The 16,326-nt window shown below is 33.0% G+C and overlaps 1 protein-coding gene and 1 long non-coding RNA gene across 4 annotated transcripts in view; one reads left to right on the top strand and one right to left on the bottom strand.

Moving 5' to 3' along the window:
- The window catches only part of LOC118196820 (cytoplasmic dynein 2 intermediate chain 2-like), a 59,516-nt gene that overhangs the window by 401 nt on the left and 42,789 nt on the right, over positions 1-16,326 (bottom strand). For all 3 annotated transcript variants that reach the window (XM_085817628.1, XM_085817627.1, XM_085817629.1), the window contains one exon: positions 15,465-15,673. In XM_085817628.1, coding sequence (XP_085673754.1) covers positions 15,465-15,673 — 209 coding nt within the window. The remainder of the gene's footprint in view (positions 1-15,464; positions 15,674-16,326) is intronic.
- LOC146997403 (uncharacterized) lies at positions 68-6,449 on the top strand. Its single transcript, XR_015041404.1, has 5 exons — positions 68-1,599; positions 1,702-1,774; positions 3,092-3,169; positions 3,416-3,481; positions 6,295-6,449. It is a non-coding gene; the product is annotated as an uncharacterized LOC146997403 (long non-coding RNA).

Genomic DNA, 16,326 nt, shown 5'->3' with positions numbered 1-16,326 from the left:
TTAGTAAAATTATTTACATGCATTATTGAATGCGTTACAATCCCTATTTATCAATATATGTCAATACTTTTACTATTTGCAACTAATAATTTATGGAAAATTAATATAAACATTGTAATATTTATCAGTTTAAATATAAAATTCAGGCACTTCATTTTTTTTGGGGGGGTGCATTTTAAATGTAAATCTAAAAGTTATATCTCAGTGACAGTACAAGATATGAGGAACAATTCTAGGTGAACTAATTTTTTTATGTGTTACCGTGAAAGAAACTGGAGAATGTTGACATGCTCTAAATATGGCGATAGAAGACCAAATATTTGGTTATATTCTTATACGTTCAGACCATTACCAGTTGCTGTTGCAATAAATAAGACTGTATAATGTCAATCTCATACTTAAGTTTATTATTGGTATTATTTTCTTTTCTCATTCGAGATATATTGTTTGTTTTACATTTAACAGTTAATTTACATGTTCTGTTACTTAAACTTTTTCCTATTATGGTGAATGTGAACATTTGCCCGCATAATTGAGAAATAAGGATATTTAGCAAGCATTTTGGACATACACCAAGCAACTTAGTGAATATGAGCATATTGACATTCTCCAGGATTTGGACTTCACAGTAACATATATACTTATACATGAGGTGATAATTTAGGTAGAAATTTTATATTAGATGAGTGCTTGACTAGGGAAGACATTACTTGTTGATTTCTGGAATGGCTAACACAATAGAGGCAATCCACACTTTGCGAATTTCATTTTGGTATATTACATTTTTAATAATAAAAAGAAGCAGCCAAGCGAGAGATATTCTTTAGCTAGCAAGTGTAAGAAGCAAAAGAGAGTGTATATAGCTAGATTGCAATGGTATTTGTAGTGAAATTTTTCATTAATCTGATTGGCTGAGAACTATATTGAGTGCAGAAGGTTAAGATTTGGAATTAGTTTTCAGATATGGCACGGTTAAGGTGGTCTACTACAGCAGCATTACAATACTAAAAATTTGTTTACACGCAGAATCGCTAATTAAGAAACTATGTTGCGTGAAATTTGGCAGAAATATAAAGCAATAGGTCAATTTTGGAATCAAAATGTTAGAATCAGGTTTGGAATGAAATTTACTTAAATATTATATTTTAAAAAAATTAGTTTGAAATACGTAATTTTAATGTGTAGTTTGGAAAGCCATCAATAGATGGCGCTACGAGTTAAAATTTAGTATTGTAATCTTATTTCTGCAAAAATTCACGAAGTAATTAATTTGATATCAATTATAAATCATATTTTTTTCTAAATAATATTTAGAAGCGTTTCATATATTCCTTTATACACAGTTTTCACTAAACAGTGTCAGCTGTCAGCGGAATGACGTTTACGGCAACCCTATTGCATTGCTATTCCACGCTCGGTTTGTTTACATTTATTTGTACTGTGGTCAGTTAGCAAAAGTATGCGAAAATATCAAGGACGACCGAAAAAACATCCTGGTGTTAATAAGAGATCCAGAATTCAGCGTCAAGCTCAAGAAAAAAATATGAAATTAAATTCCCGAGATGTGGAAGATTCCGAACAAGCGGATGTTTTCGAAAGGTGAGAAATATTTTATTCTTTATATCGACTACCTCGTGTTTATGATTTCGTAGTAAGTTAATTCCGAAGTAAAATATGCGTATTTTTTTTTTTTTATTGAAGGTCAGAAATTATTGATACAACTGCATCTGTGTCAAAGAAGAATCATTGCCCGGATGATTTTTTTTTTTACAAAGTAAGGTTTTTTTTTTTGTATGTGTATGTTTGTGTGTGTGTATGAGGGGATGCTAATAATTGTTCAATTCTGTTATAACAATTTATTCCTCCATTCACACTAAATTGTTGGGAAATATTGAAAGGGTAAATTCCAATTCACAAGAAATTGCTGAAATAATTGAATCTTTTCAAAAGTATGAGCATGTTCTTGCGATCTAAATTGAATTCACCATCATTACATTCTATTATTGGAAATTTTATAGTCATATGTTTGCTACGAAATGCTTTGTCAGTTACCTATGGTATATTTTTACAGGTGTATGCACATTTCATTCATGTGCTCGCTGTTCAACTTGCTTTTTTTTATTATGTCATTTACTTGGATGTTAAAACTTTCTTTTAGCGTTGGAACATTTTATAATCATTTAGTAAAATTTATATATAAATATATATTATTGCTTGTTTATTTATGGTTCTGTGTATTTGTCATGTATACATGTTGTGAAGTGTAGTTTTTGAAAAATATGTCACAAATGGTAAATTCCACCAAAAGCTGAATTGAATTGATATTGGGATGCAGGTAATTAGAAAATATCTGCCGTGTATTTTGAGCGTAAACCATACTAGTGCCAAGAATGGGACCAATACGCTCAGGCATGCTTAGCCTTTTTGCCATTGTCCAAATTGAATTATCTCTAGTAGAAAAGGAGTGAATGCTTTCTCTATATAACAATAAAATATCTGTCTGATAAAAAATCTACTAATAAGAAACTTTTCATATGTTATGTGACAGACTTTCTGCAAACAGAAGTCCTTAGCTCTGTTCTTGTACATGTTTTTTAATTGTGGTTCAGATGTGTACTTCTCAAAGGAATTCTTCTCATAGGAAGATTGTCTGAACATTTAAAAACAATATTCTGCCCCTAAAATTAATATTGAAATTTCTAAAATGTTGAAAAATATGTCATCTGGATTCCGTGCAAAAAATATAATCCCTTTTTCATTTCTGCATTTGCAATTCCTGCATTTTCTTTATTCCTACATTTTTTAATTGGAAGGAATTTCATTCGCAGAGCCCTCTAATTTATTCTTACAAATCATGTAGTAATGTACCATTTTAGATAGATATAAATAACACATTTTGTAATTTTTCTAAACTGCGGTTATACAGCATGATATAACAAGGTATGGCGAAACAGTATACAGCAATATCTGTCGCACTGTCTGAGATGGGTGGTAGTCATACATAGCTTAATGCTTAAATTTGTTATGTGTTATTTATTTATTCGTGTTTTTTTTTAATTATGTTATAGCAGTTTATTTCTTTCATTCTTAGGTCTGGAAGTGAAAAATTTGACTTTTCTACGCCAGAAGTTACAGCTACTGTTCCTAAGACAAACCAGGCTTTCTTGAGGTAAGTTGGTTTATTTCAAAAATAGATATTAGCTGTGCATGATATTGAAACTCTTACAGTTACTTAATTATGGTTAACTAATTATGTATTAATTTAGAAGTCAAGCAACCAAAATCAGCGTTATATTTTCAAATAGTGAATATTTCGAAATATGATGCTGATTTTTGTTGCTTGACTTCTAAATTAATACTTGGTCAGCATGTTATTGTATCTTAATTAAACTAATTATGGTTCTTTTCTTCTCAGTTCTGATCTGGACATTTCAGTTATTGACTCTGACGTAGAAGGTAGAAATACAAGCTCTCTTTTGGGGTAAATATGTATTTCTCTATGCCAAAATTAAAATGTCATCATTTATGTTTTTCTTTTATGGTGTTACATTATGTTGTTTACATACTGATAGCTATTAAAACTGTTAAATATAATATTGTAGCTATCAAAAAGAGGGGGATGAATTTGATTTGTACCAAATTTGGACGTTTTGCATGAAAGAACTTGAAAATAAAAGATTTTTTTAAAAATATATTCATTGAAATCAGTGAAATTTTCAGACGGGACACTGAAGCAAATGAAAATATTTTGGGCTTTGATTCTTTTGATGGGAGCCTCATCAATAAGCCTACTATCTTTTTTAAATATTGCTTCTTTTTCATTGTTTTCATGATGTTTTATGTTCCCTTCATGAAAGAGATTTTTAATAATTTAAATTCTGTTAATAAAATATAACAAAATAAAATCTGTGATTATGTGGCTATTATTTTTTCCATATATATTTATTTGAGGAAAGCCAAAAATTTTATTATTTTACAGAATTTTTAAGAAAAATATAAGGATAAAATTTTTTAAATAATTCTGATTACTACCTTTGCTTTCCTCTCGTAATGTGCCTCAAGTTAGAGCAATTAGACAACAAATTTAAGTCATGTGATCTTTTTTCCCCCAAGTTTTTTTTTAGGCTTAGGAGTATAAATTGCTTATCCCCACAAGACATTGCATCTTCTTAGTATGCCATCCTAAGGCTCTGTTCAGATGATGGTATAAATGTCATAGACGCATAATCATAAGGCATAAAATGTGGGAGTTCCATTCACACCTGCGAGAGAGGGTCTAAGCCATAGCCAATTAGAGAAGCTAAATTTGTGCATGCATGTATGTGTCTACAGCTTTCTCTCTCAATAAGATTCATGTATATGCTCTGATTGGCCAACTCTTATATCAAGTCGGCACAAAGTTGAAAACTTCAAGCTTAATGCCCAAACTAGTTTTTGTGACATAGCAAGGTCTGACTACGAAGCATTGTTAGTTGGGAATTATGACATTTATACAACGGCACAGATGCATATGCGCAGTCGTAAAGGTCTTGAGCGTATGCGTGAACGCCTATGCGCATGCATCAACGCGGCGCATGCGCAGAAAGATTTTAGCTTTGAGGTCTGGATTATAGATCATTCCGGATTATGGGTGTCCGAATTAACGACTTTTGACTGTATTTATCTTTTATAAGTCTCTTGTTTATTTTTTTGTTTACTGCATTTCTTCTGAATAACAATTGTATATTTGAGTTTTCTGGGTGTGAATAAGTATTTTTTAGCTTTATTGTATCAGTACAAATATTGTATTTTGAAATCTCTGTATTTGAATTTGTAGAATTTTTGTTATAAACTACATATATTTTGTAAATATTGTTTAATAATAAAGAGTTTGGTGAGGTGAATAAACATATGAAGGCAGAATTATTCCAAATTAATCTGGCCAACATTAATTATTGAAAATTCTAACTTGAATTTGCCGTTTAGCCATTTGGCTTCTCAGTGACATCTCTGAAGACATTTCTTTCCATTTATTCCTGTAAACTGCGCTTGCAGTGAAGTATTGTGGTTTTACTCCTATGTAACATGAATGCCAGCCATTTCTGTGAGGAAGATCTCAAAATCACTACTTCTGTTGAAAGACTGGAGTATAAAGGATCTAACTTATTCTTATGCTGTGGTACTATGGTATAAATCAAGTGTGATGTGTATATTAGTTTTCTCTTAGGATATCCTCTGTGAAGATACTGCTTCTGCAAAAAAGGTAATTCTACTAACCTTTTCAATTATCCATCTGCTGTTTCAGATTGAAACTAATTTCCTGCATCTGATTGATGTTTTTTGATTTATTTCTCATGCAATTCTGATCTGACATCATCTTCTAAATATTAGTAGATATATATCTGCATTAGTGATAATCAGCTGTGAGCACATAGTGCACCATCTGCAACTCATTTGGGTATAAACTATGCTAGTGATTATAATGTGCCTTGCTTTTTCCCATATGCCATATGTTGCATGAAATTTTGTTATATGAATCTAGCTTCCCCGGAGGAATTTCTGTGATCTTTCTAGTATGTATGGTCAAGAATTAGGCTTGTGATATACTGTCATGATTTTGCCCACATGTTCCCTGAATATACTACCATTTCCTTAGGAAGACTTCCAAGAAGAATACTGTGAGTTCTAAGCCTAACTATGGTTTGGAACTATGTTTATAATGAATTATTGGGATTCTGCACATGTAATGTGGATGCAATTCTATTTCCATTTAGAAGATTTTCTGCAAAGGCAATGCTTTAGCTGTGAGATAATTCTGTTTCGGAAATAAAACTGATATTTATTTAGATCTGTGGTATTTCTAAGGCAGTTTATCAATAGCAGGTAGCATCTTGCCTCTTTGCTTTGATCAGGGCCTGTGCAACCAGTGGTAGTCAAAATATTTAGAATTTAGATAATAGTGCATAGCAAAATTTTATAATTTAGCAGAGGTCACTGAGCAGCAGAATTTAGAGGCAAAAAAATGTTCAGAACTTACGAAGACATCAGCCAGCAGAATTTAGGATATGCAGAGATTACACTGAGTGGCAATAGTGCCATATGTTACATTTGCTATCTGCATTATTAATTTGTGAAACAATTTCAGCTGTTTGAAAATGCATTTTTCTGTTAGAAATTTGTATTTTTTGTAATTTCTCTTTTTTTTGGGGGGTGGGGTATGTGATGTACTCTGTTTTCGAGAATATGGTGTTAAAAATATTTTATTTTATTTATTTTTTTTTTTTTCTTTTTTTTCTTTTTCTTTTTTTTTTTCAGGTGTAAATTTTGTGCATGATTTGGCTTTCATTGAGACGTCTCTGGGTAAGGAGTTACTAAGGAAGAGAAACTTACATGCAGGTTGAAGCATGCAGTGTCAAATGTATAAGGAATATAAAAGATGCTGTATATTAGTATAAGTTTGAATAACCATAATAAAAAAATTTCTTGAAAATTGTGTTTTTTCTGTGAGTTATTAAAATTGGAAATAATTAATTACAATATTTATGAAAATTTTTGAAAATAAAAATACAAGTAGTATTTAAAAAGTACTGCAAAACTCATTTTTAAGTAGAAAAATTATTCTCAGATGAAATCCTTTCGATTATGCAAAAGGCTATTTTGGTATTTGAAAAGTTCATTTGAACTCAACAACTGAAACTAACGTATCCCCAGTTCATTGATACCAACCCTTTCTAAAAGCATTTCTGTCAATTACTAAGGGCTAATGAACAGGTGTTGAATTCTCAAGATGAATGTTGCCGAAACAGAAAAAAGTTTACTTCAGAACATTTTGCAGTAGCTCAAACAAAGTCACGGAACTGATCTATACTGTAGTCAGGGAGAAATTATTCCCCTTCCTTTTCTTTCAAAAGCTGAGTTTCCACAACGCACAACGGGAGGCCGTTGCTAAAAGCTGTGGAACCAGTTTTATAGCTATTTTTAGCAACTTGTGAGCTGTTTTTCAGATAACACAGTAAATCTCGGGGAGGGGGAGATTTGAAATCATGATCACTGCCGGTACGGCAGAATTTAGGTACAGCAAAATTGTAAAATTCAGCGAAGCATCAAGCAATAAAATTTTAGAATTTTGGGGGAAGAGCACTTGACAACAGAATTTATTGCATACAAAGTCAGCAAAATGCATAGCGCCGTACCTGATTCATGATACAGCAGTATTCATTACATATAACAAACTTGTTTGAGGATAAGTTCGAAAAAATGTTTTCTAGTTGTTACCTAAAATCGGTAAACAATAATCTTTGAAAGATTATTCGATTATATCGCTACTAATAGCGATATAATAGGGGAAATATACTAATAGGGAAAAATTTGAATAGCAATCAGAAGCCGTATCTCTAGGGTCTTCACGTCACGATTTATTTTTATTTGTTCGAATATAATAGTTAGATCTCTCTTCCTACAAGTATGTATCTTCGTACGTATAAAGTATCAAAAATAATAAAAGTAATTAATAAATTTTCTCTAGTTGCCCTGAAAACTACATCTGAATATAAAGATAAGAAAGACATCAGTAAATTGTTGTTATTTTCTGATCATAATGGTAATCAACCGAACGTGATCCCATATACCGCCTTCAAAACTTTGATTTTTATCAAGCTTCATATAAATACTAGGTTTTTGTTAGTCACGTAACTAGGCATCTTAAATTTAAGATGACAGATGAAATAACACTAGTTCTGAATTAGCTCACTCAGGAAGTAAAATTTTCTCCTTCCCGTCAATATAGCGTATTTATAGCTCCCAATTATGGCGATCACTAACTAAATATGTTATGGATTAGAAGCCTGTTGCACTCCATAAGTTTTTCTTTATTTGCTTTATGTGCATGCATGCTTGGTTGAGGAAGAAATTAAAAAGCCCCCCCCCCTTTTTTTTTACTTAGATTATTCGAATGTATACGCCAGACATTTATTTGTTGAGCTGTAATTATAATTTGGAACGTGGTGCTAGAGCTGTTGGAGCCGAACCGAACGTCAGTTTGTTCAGAATTATAGAGTTTGATTACGCCAAAGCAGGTGAATTTGGAAAACACCAAAATCGGTCATGCATCCAACTCGTTCATCAAGGCTTGAACTCCGGATGAACTACCAGTGTTCAGCGGCTCGCTTGCTAGAATTTAGGGAGGAACTGATTGTTAGAATTGCATTAGGCTCTTTAAATGTAGCAAAGCCACGAGGGTTACCTTCTTAAGATGGCAGGCTTTCGTGGAGGAATTAGGTTATTATGGCAAAGCACAGTAGGATGCCTTCATGTTGAACTTTCTTAGAGAAATTGGCTTCCCATACACGTTACACATGGAGAAAATTATGAAAACGTCTATGCAGCCGGCCCGTTAACCTTGATTCGAATCCAGGTCGGAACTACCGGTGTTCAGCGATTTAATTCCTCTACCGCGGGAGGGCCTAATTGTTGAAGGGAACTGGCTTGTATTCATGTTACACACGGTGAAAACAAACAATGCAACCAGCTGATTTGTCTGGCATCGAACACAAACCAGTTCGAACTTCCAGTATTCAGTAGTCTTAACCACTCGGCCACTGGTGGCGTGTGGTAGGAGCCACAGATAATGTAGTGAGTAGCAAAAATCCCTAATAGTGGCCCTGGTTGCTAGTAGGATTGTAAGTATATTGGTAATCATGCAATCTACAGCAAGGAAATTTCAGAGCTTAATTGCAAAGTCAAATGCGACACTCCGATAAACGTGGTATATGTAGAGATGGAAAAATTTATTATTTAAAATACTTGTATTTATTAGTAAACATTTTATAAAATTTATTCTTAATTTAGCGTTTAAATTCTAAGAGAGTTATCTGAGTATTTTTTCTTCCTCTGGTAATCCAATAAAATTGAGTAAATTTATGTTCTGTAATATCTTTGCGTGTTATATGCATAGTTTTTTTTTTTCGTTCAAAGTTAGACAAGTTTACACAAACAATACAGGTCGAAAAGGGAGCTGGTCTGCGCCCGGTGAGCCTGTCGGCAGCGTCGCAAAGCGTAGTTTGACTAACGAAAAGATCATGCTTTGGATCTGGTGAGATTGCCGTGGTATTATCCATAAAAATGGTTGGTGTTGGTGTATTTAATTATGGCAAAGCACACTAGGGCTATCTGCCTAAGGGGAAGGATGCCTTCGTGGAGGGCTTTCTAAGGGAAACTGGCTCGTATACACGTTACTCAAGGGGAAAACCACGAAAACTCCCATGCAGCCAGCCCGTTCGCGGAATTCGAACCTCGGACCGAACTACCAGTGTTCAGCGACTTTACCGCTCGGCCGCTGGTGGACCCCATAAAAATGAATCTCTCCATTAGTCGCACTATGCATCACATAAACGTCAGCTGTACGCCGCATGAGCTGACTCAAGCAGATAAGGTCAGACATGTTCGAGCCTGTACTATTCTTCTCGAATATCAACGCAAAATTAAAGTTCTGGACCAGATAGTCACTTGTGTTGAAAAATAAATTTATTTTAACAACATAGGCCAAAAATTTAGTTGATCTGCGCCCGTGAGTCCGTTGGCAGCATCGTAAAGCGCAATTTGACTAACAAAAAGATCATTCTTTTGTATTTGGTGGGATTGCCGTGGTATTAATCACAAATAGTATATGGAAAAAGGTAAAACCCTTGACAGTAAAGGATACAACGAGATGCTAGTGCATGTTGACGCTGCTAACAAGGAAAAGAGTCGAATTGAGTTCCGGCGCAGAAAGGTAACGTTCCATACGTGTCTGCATTCACCAGCTGGCATCTATACGGACTCGAAAGGGATCTTTCACCACACCCACCATATAACCCCGACATCGCACGTTCGGACTTCTACCTTTTTTTACACTTGCAGCTAATCTTGCTGGTCCTATCTTCACTTCTGCACAAGACATCGAAATGAGGTTGACCTGTGTTTGGACTTGGGCCACCAAGTTTCCGGGCCGAAGGTTTTGAAAAACTACCAAAACATTGGCAGAAAAGCATAGATTTTTGGTAGTGATTACTACCCGCACTAAAGGTACTGACTGTTTTTTTTTTCCCTAACTTTATGAAGAACGTTCGTGTTTAAAATTTTCGTTACAACCATTAAATTCTGTAATTTATGAATTCCTTCCCACTTATGTATTTATCAGCTGTACTTTATGAACCTGATATTCCTACAATTATCAGCTGTACTTAATAAATCTGATATGTAGAAACGCAATTTGATTTTATGCATTTCAGTATCAAGTGAAATCTTTAAACTAATCGTTCATTATAACACTTTATGTTGTTTTCATTCAAAGCTGAACTCAGATAATGTGCCGAGGTTGAACTAGACTTTAGCGCTCGCCCGCTAGAATTTAGAGAGGAACTGAGTGCTAGAATTGGGTTAGGCTCTTTGAATATAGCAAAGCCACGAGGTGGCAGATAGCAGATGCCTTCGTGGAGGAAGTTTCTGAAGGCTTAATTTAGTTTATAGCAAAGCTCCCCATACACGTTACACACGGGGAAGATTATGAAAACGCCCATGTAGCCAGCCCGTTCGCCTTGATTCGAACCCAGGTCGGAACTACCAGTGTTCAGGGATTTAACCGCTTGGGCGCGGGTGAGCCTAATTGCTGAAGGAAACTGGCTCGTATTCATGTTGCACAACAGGAAAACAAACCATGCAGCCAGCTGGTTCGCCTGGGATCGAACCGAAACCAGGTCTAACTTCCAGTAATCAATATTCTTAACCACTCAGCCACTGGCGGCGCGTGGCAGAAGTAAGAGCCACACATATTGTAGTGAGCAGCAAAAACCTCTAATACTGGCTCTGGTTACTAGTAGGATTATATATTGGTAATCATCCAATCTACAGCAATGAAATTTGGAGCATAATTGTGAAGTTAAATACAACACTCCGATAAACGTGATAAAGATGGAAAAATTTAAAAAAAAGGAAACTTACTATGCAAATACATGTATTCATTAGCAAACATTTTATAAAATTTATTCTTAATTTAGCGTTTTTGAATTCTCAGAGAATTATCTCATCGGATTATTTTTTTCTCCTCTGGTAATCCAATATAATTGAGTAAATTTATGTGCTGTTAATATCTTTGCCTGTTATGTACATAGTTTTTTTTTTTTTTTTTCGTTCAAAGTTAGATAAAACTGAACGTACGTTACACTGAAATTACTTTGTCTAGAAAGTAAGCCGCTTGGATAGAAACAGATGTGGGGTTTCATTTTTAGAAGACATGAGATCACTTTCTGTAAAGTAATGTTATAAAATTTTGAATTTGAAATAATCGTACTTCGTTTTTAGTAGCGCAAAATGATAAAAGATTTAATAAGAATATAGCAAAGCATCTTTTTAGAAACGCTGTTATAATTTGGCTATTTTATTTTTTTATGGTAGGTCAAGGAAAAAGGCAGGCTGCTAAATACGGTAACAGCACATTGCTCTGTTTCATATATAGCGAATCCGCTCTGAAATGAGGCACGAAGCAGTAAAGTAACTGAACACCAGTAGCTCGGTCCGACTGGCTGCGCTTTCGTGGTTTTACCCTGTGTAACGTGCATAGGAGTCAATTCCCCTTAGAAAGTCTTCCACGAAGGCATCCTTTTCCTTAGGCAGATAGATCGTACCGGTGTTTATGTTATCAACAGTACTGGTTATTTTCAAAAAAGATCATCCTAGAAAGATGATTGCCAAAAAGTATTCACTTCGCTTATTTATACGTTATGCATGAATATACTCTTTTTAGTCAATCTAACATATATAAATTACTAATGCTTAAAACAAATTCAATTTTCAATATTCTGTTTCCTATTTGTTCCTGTTCAATGAAACAAATTCATTCACAGCAAATCCAAATGCGTCGCTACAGGAAGATGATAAACCAGCTCAGTACGTAATTACAGTTGCATCCGGAAAAGAGTACATATACATATAAATATATAATATATATATATACGATATACAATATATATATATATATATATACGATATACAATATATATATATAAATATTATCGTTTTTTAGGATGTATCTATAATATGTATCATTTTACTTATAATTGAATATTATATACTTATAATTACAAAATTGAATATTATATATAAAATATAATATTCAATTTTGTAATTTAGGAATTTCTTCCCCCTTATCATGTATTATCAGCTTGTACTTTACCCCTTCAATCATCAGCTGTATTTTATAAACCTGAAACATAGAAACGCAATTTGATTTTATGCATTTCAGTATCAAGTGAAATCTTGAAACTGATTGTTCATTATAACACTTTATGTAGTTTTCATTCAAAGCGGATCTCAAATAATGTGCCATGTACTAGAAAAATTTGATAATGATTTATCCACTTTTGAAATAAAAAAATAATAGTTAGGAGTGTTATACGATTTTATAATACAAGTAAAAAATATATATAAAGCTTTGGAAAGTGCTAACACATATTTATGGAATATTATGGATGGATAAGTAAATGGAATATTATGTGCATGCTATATATGTATACACATATCATCAAGTATAAATTCATTTATATATAATTTTTATGTCGCGATGAAATTACCGAAATGCTTAAAAATCTAGTTATTTTTAAAAACTGTTTTCTTCCGCAGAAGAACGGCAAATTATGAAACATTACGCAACATTGAAAAGCGTGATGAACAAATTTTGCGAAAAGAAATAGCGACTGCTGCACGTATCTCATAGATATCTTTCATTCATCACAAAAGTGAAAAAGTTCTATTCCTGTTCAAAACATACCCTGCAGTCTGAGTCACAGACGGAAGAAATGACAGCAGGTCCTTTTGTTCAACTGAGGGGATGTGTTTAAGTGTTTTATGGCTTACTCACTTTCCCGCCAAACGAGTACAAAAAAAGGGAAGCGTCGTTGCCATAGTAACCGGGCTGTAGGTAGTCTTACAGATTTGAGTCTTTAGCGCTCAACGTTCGTAGCACCATCTGTTATTAAAAATCGACATGAGAAAGGGGTATTAAACGCTCTTAAAGGAGGAAGTGCCCAAATTAAAAAGAGCATTTAAGGACCTATTGTTAATTGTAAGTAAAATTCATAGCTACATATTTTTTATCTTATATATATATTATTATATCCTATTACAATGTATTTCATCTAGAATTTCTGTAAGGCCATTCATATGATTTTTGTTCACTTGGTGCAGGGTTAAGAACACTTTAACCTGTAATTGGCCAAAAACTGTATATATTTCTTAAAAAATATTAGTCATGATATCTGCTTTTAAATATGTGGTTAAATATGTCCTTAAGTGGCATCTTGAAATATGTCCAGATGATTCAATTAGCTAATTCCGTATAATTCAGATATAGGAAGAAAAAAAGTTAAGGTATGAATTGAAAAGGTTATTTTGGAATTATAATCAATAAAGTACAACTTACTTATGGCCATTTTAGAAACTTTATGTATTTGGGGCAAAATTGTTGGCCACTTGAAGGGTTAATCCACAGAAAAAGAAAAAAAAAAAAAAAAAAAAAAAAAGAATTCTTAATGTTTGAAATACTAGTCATTGATGGTATTCATGGCATCATGATCACATGCCAAGCACATCCCACAAAAATCATTTTAAACAATAATAAGTCACTTGAATATGGAGAATAATTGCAACACTTGGAGTTTTGCAGTCCTGACAAAAATAAGCTAGCTCATGTGTTCTGTGTGCTCAAATATGAAATCAGTACTTTTGGAATGTACATTTCCGGTCCCTTCAAACTGTACAGGACAGATGAATGCATTCTTTCCATACAATTCGGAGGAACTCTAAATAATCATTGCTGTTGTAAGTCGAATCATCTGCACAGCTCTTTGTAACAAACAAAACAAAAAAAAAACCCTCCTTTCATGTAGGCAGAAAAAGGAATATCTCTCACACAGCTTCTATTGATAGATTTGGAGTGAACACCTGTGTCCACGGTAGCTTGTATGTAGCAGTCGTTTAGGTAATTATATACTTAAACAAACAGTCCTAATATATCCAAATCATCATCTAAAAAGAAAATTTAATTGTGCAGATATTGATTCGACTGCTTTGATGCAGACAATTTCTTGTCATTTGCCCAGTATGCTGTCAAGTTATCTTTTACGAAGAAAAACTACCACATAAACATTATCATGAATATTGCAGTTTGTGATGTATCAAAACATGTTTCTTGTAAAATACAATTTTACCTTTATCTTGAATTTTTGAAGGTTAATTTTTAAACTAGTGAGCTAATTATTTAGTTAAAAAAAAAAAAAAAAACTTGGGAGATTTTTAATACCAGCTCTTTTTTGAAGTGTTGCATTGTAATCTGTTTTCAGCTTCAAAACTTTTTTTCTTGTTTCCATATTCAAATAATTGCAATAAGTTAGTTTATTTGAATATGCCTGAAGGAAGGGACGACTTTATAAGAGAAACTCGCTAATATCCATGCATGGGGAAAAGTACAAAAACTAATCATGAAGTCAGCCAATTCACCTGGTATTGAACCCTGGTCAAATTACTAAATATTTAGTGATCTTAACCATTTGCCCATTGATCAGGCAGTAATTACAATTAATATGTATAAAATGAATGTAATCATGTTGAATTACATACTGTTATCATGATTATACGTACATTGCTATGACTACTATTTATTTAATATTGTTTCAGAGATGATTCTCATAAATATTGAAACCTGTTGGTACCAATGAGCAGTCAGAAAGTTTTCTCATAATAGGTATATATAAACATTTCACTGATCAAAAGTTTTATAATATTGCTCAAATTTTGCTGTAAGACCTTTATACATGATGCATTTTATTGTATTGTATTAGTCTTTCAATTGATTGTGTTTCTGATCTGAAATTAACAGCTTTATTAGATCTAATTTTATCATGACTAGTAGGATTTGCTTATCACTGGGCTCAGGCCTTGGGCATCATAAAGCAGAGAGTACAAGTCTGACCAGTTCTATCCCAAATTTGGTAGGAAATTCCTTGGGAGATGGGCCCAAAGGTATCCTACTCCTTCCCTATCACTAACCTCTTAAGAAGACTTTTAATTGGATCCATGCTACAAAGCCACTATACACTTATAAACTTCTTTGCCTTCTCCAAGATTCAAATTTAGGCCCAAGCCAGACTATGCCAACAGAACAGTATTATATTATTAATTATTATTACACAAATCTGTTAACTAGAAAAACACTACTAGTTGCAGTTGAACAGCTGCCTGTCATCATATTTTACATTAAACATCATATTTTATATTAATTGTAGTTAAATTGTCAAACATAGGAAAAATCTTTCCAAGAAAAAAATTTCCTGATAATTTTCATTTTTTAGTGAAAACTTAGTTCAAGTGTAAGAAATTTAAATCATTTTTAATTTTACTATATATTTTTCTCATTTATAATTTTAAAAATGAAAATATAAAATGTACAAACTTACTTTTCCTTATTGTGCTGTAATGATAAGCCTCCAGACTGACTGGAAGTTAAGGTGAAGGATTCAGTTAATAATTTTTCATTGGCTGTCACATCCCAAATATGCAGTTTACCACAATTACATATGCAACTTAAAACTGAAGGTCTTACTGGTGACCACTGGGCAGCAGTGATGCTTCCATTTGGGATTTGAAATGTGACAAGAGGCTTTGGCTATTTAATAAAGAAGGCATGAGAAAAATTATAATAAAATGACAACTGTAAACAAAATTAGGCGCATTTGTAAAGCATTTATTTCAATAAAAAAAAAAGGGGTTCCAGTTTTAGCCATTACCATGTGCTTATCTAGGAGTAAAAGTGGCAGAAACAGTAATTGTATTCAAATAAAATGTACGTACTTTAACTAATAATCAGTAGATGCATTGTCATTATTACCTCCCATCACATAGGTGATGTTTTCCATTCAAAAATTTGATAGTAAATTTTCTCTGTTAATAAGCATGAATTAGAGTTCCACAACATGTTTTTGCTGTTTTTAAAATGATGTTTGCATGCATGTATGTGATGATTTTTTTCATACACAATAACCTAAACTTCCAGAAATTGCATTTTCTGTATTCATGTAATGAGTTGATTAGATTTTGGGTAAAACTGAACAACTGGAAGTGGTACTTGTAGCCCATAATAAATTTTAATGGCCAGTTGGAACTAGTTCTTTACTCAAAGCCCATAATGGTTTTGAAGCAATCAACAGAACCTGCTGTATATATAAACCATAATATATTGTTACAGTTGAATGAGTATTGATTACTTTTTCAACTTATACTTAAATACCATGGGAATATATATACAGAAAATTTTAATTT

This window comes from Stegodyphus dumicola, chromosome 5 (assembly GCF_044657685.1).
Source record: "Stegodyphus dumicola isolate Sdum_Otavi_A_Nest chromosome 5, ASM4465768v1".
NCBI classification, from domain to species: domain Eukaryota; kingdom Metazoa; phylum Arthropoda; class Arachnida; order Araneae; family Eresidae; genus Stegodyphus; species Stegodyphus dumicola.
This window is presented reverse-complemented; position numbering and strand designations above follow the sequence as displayed.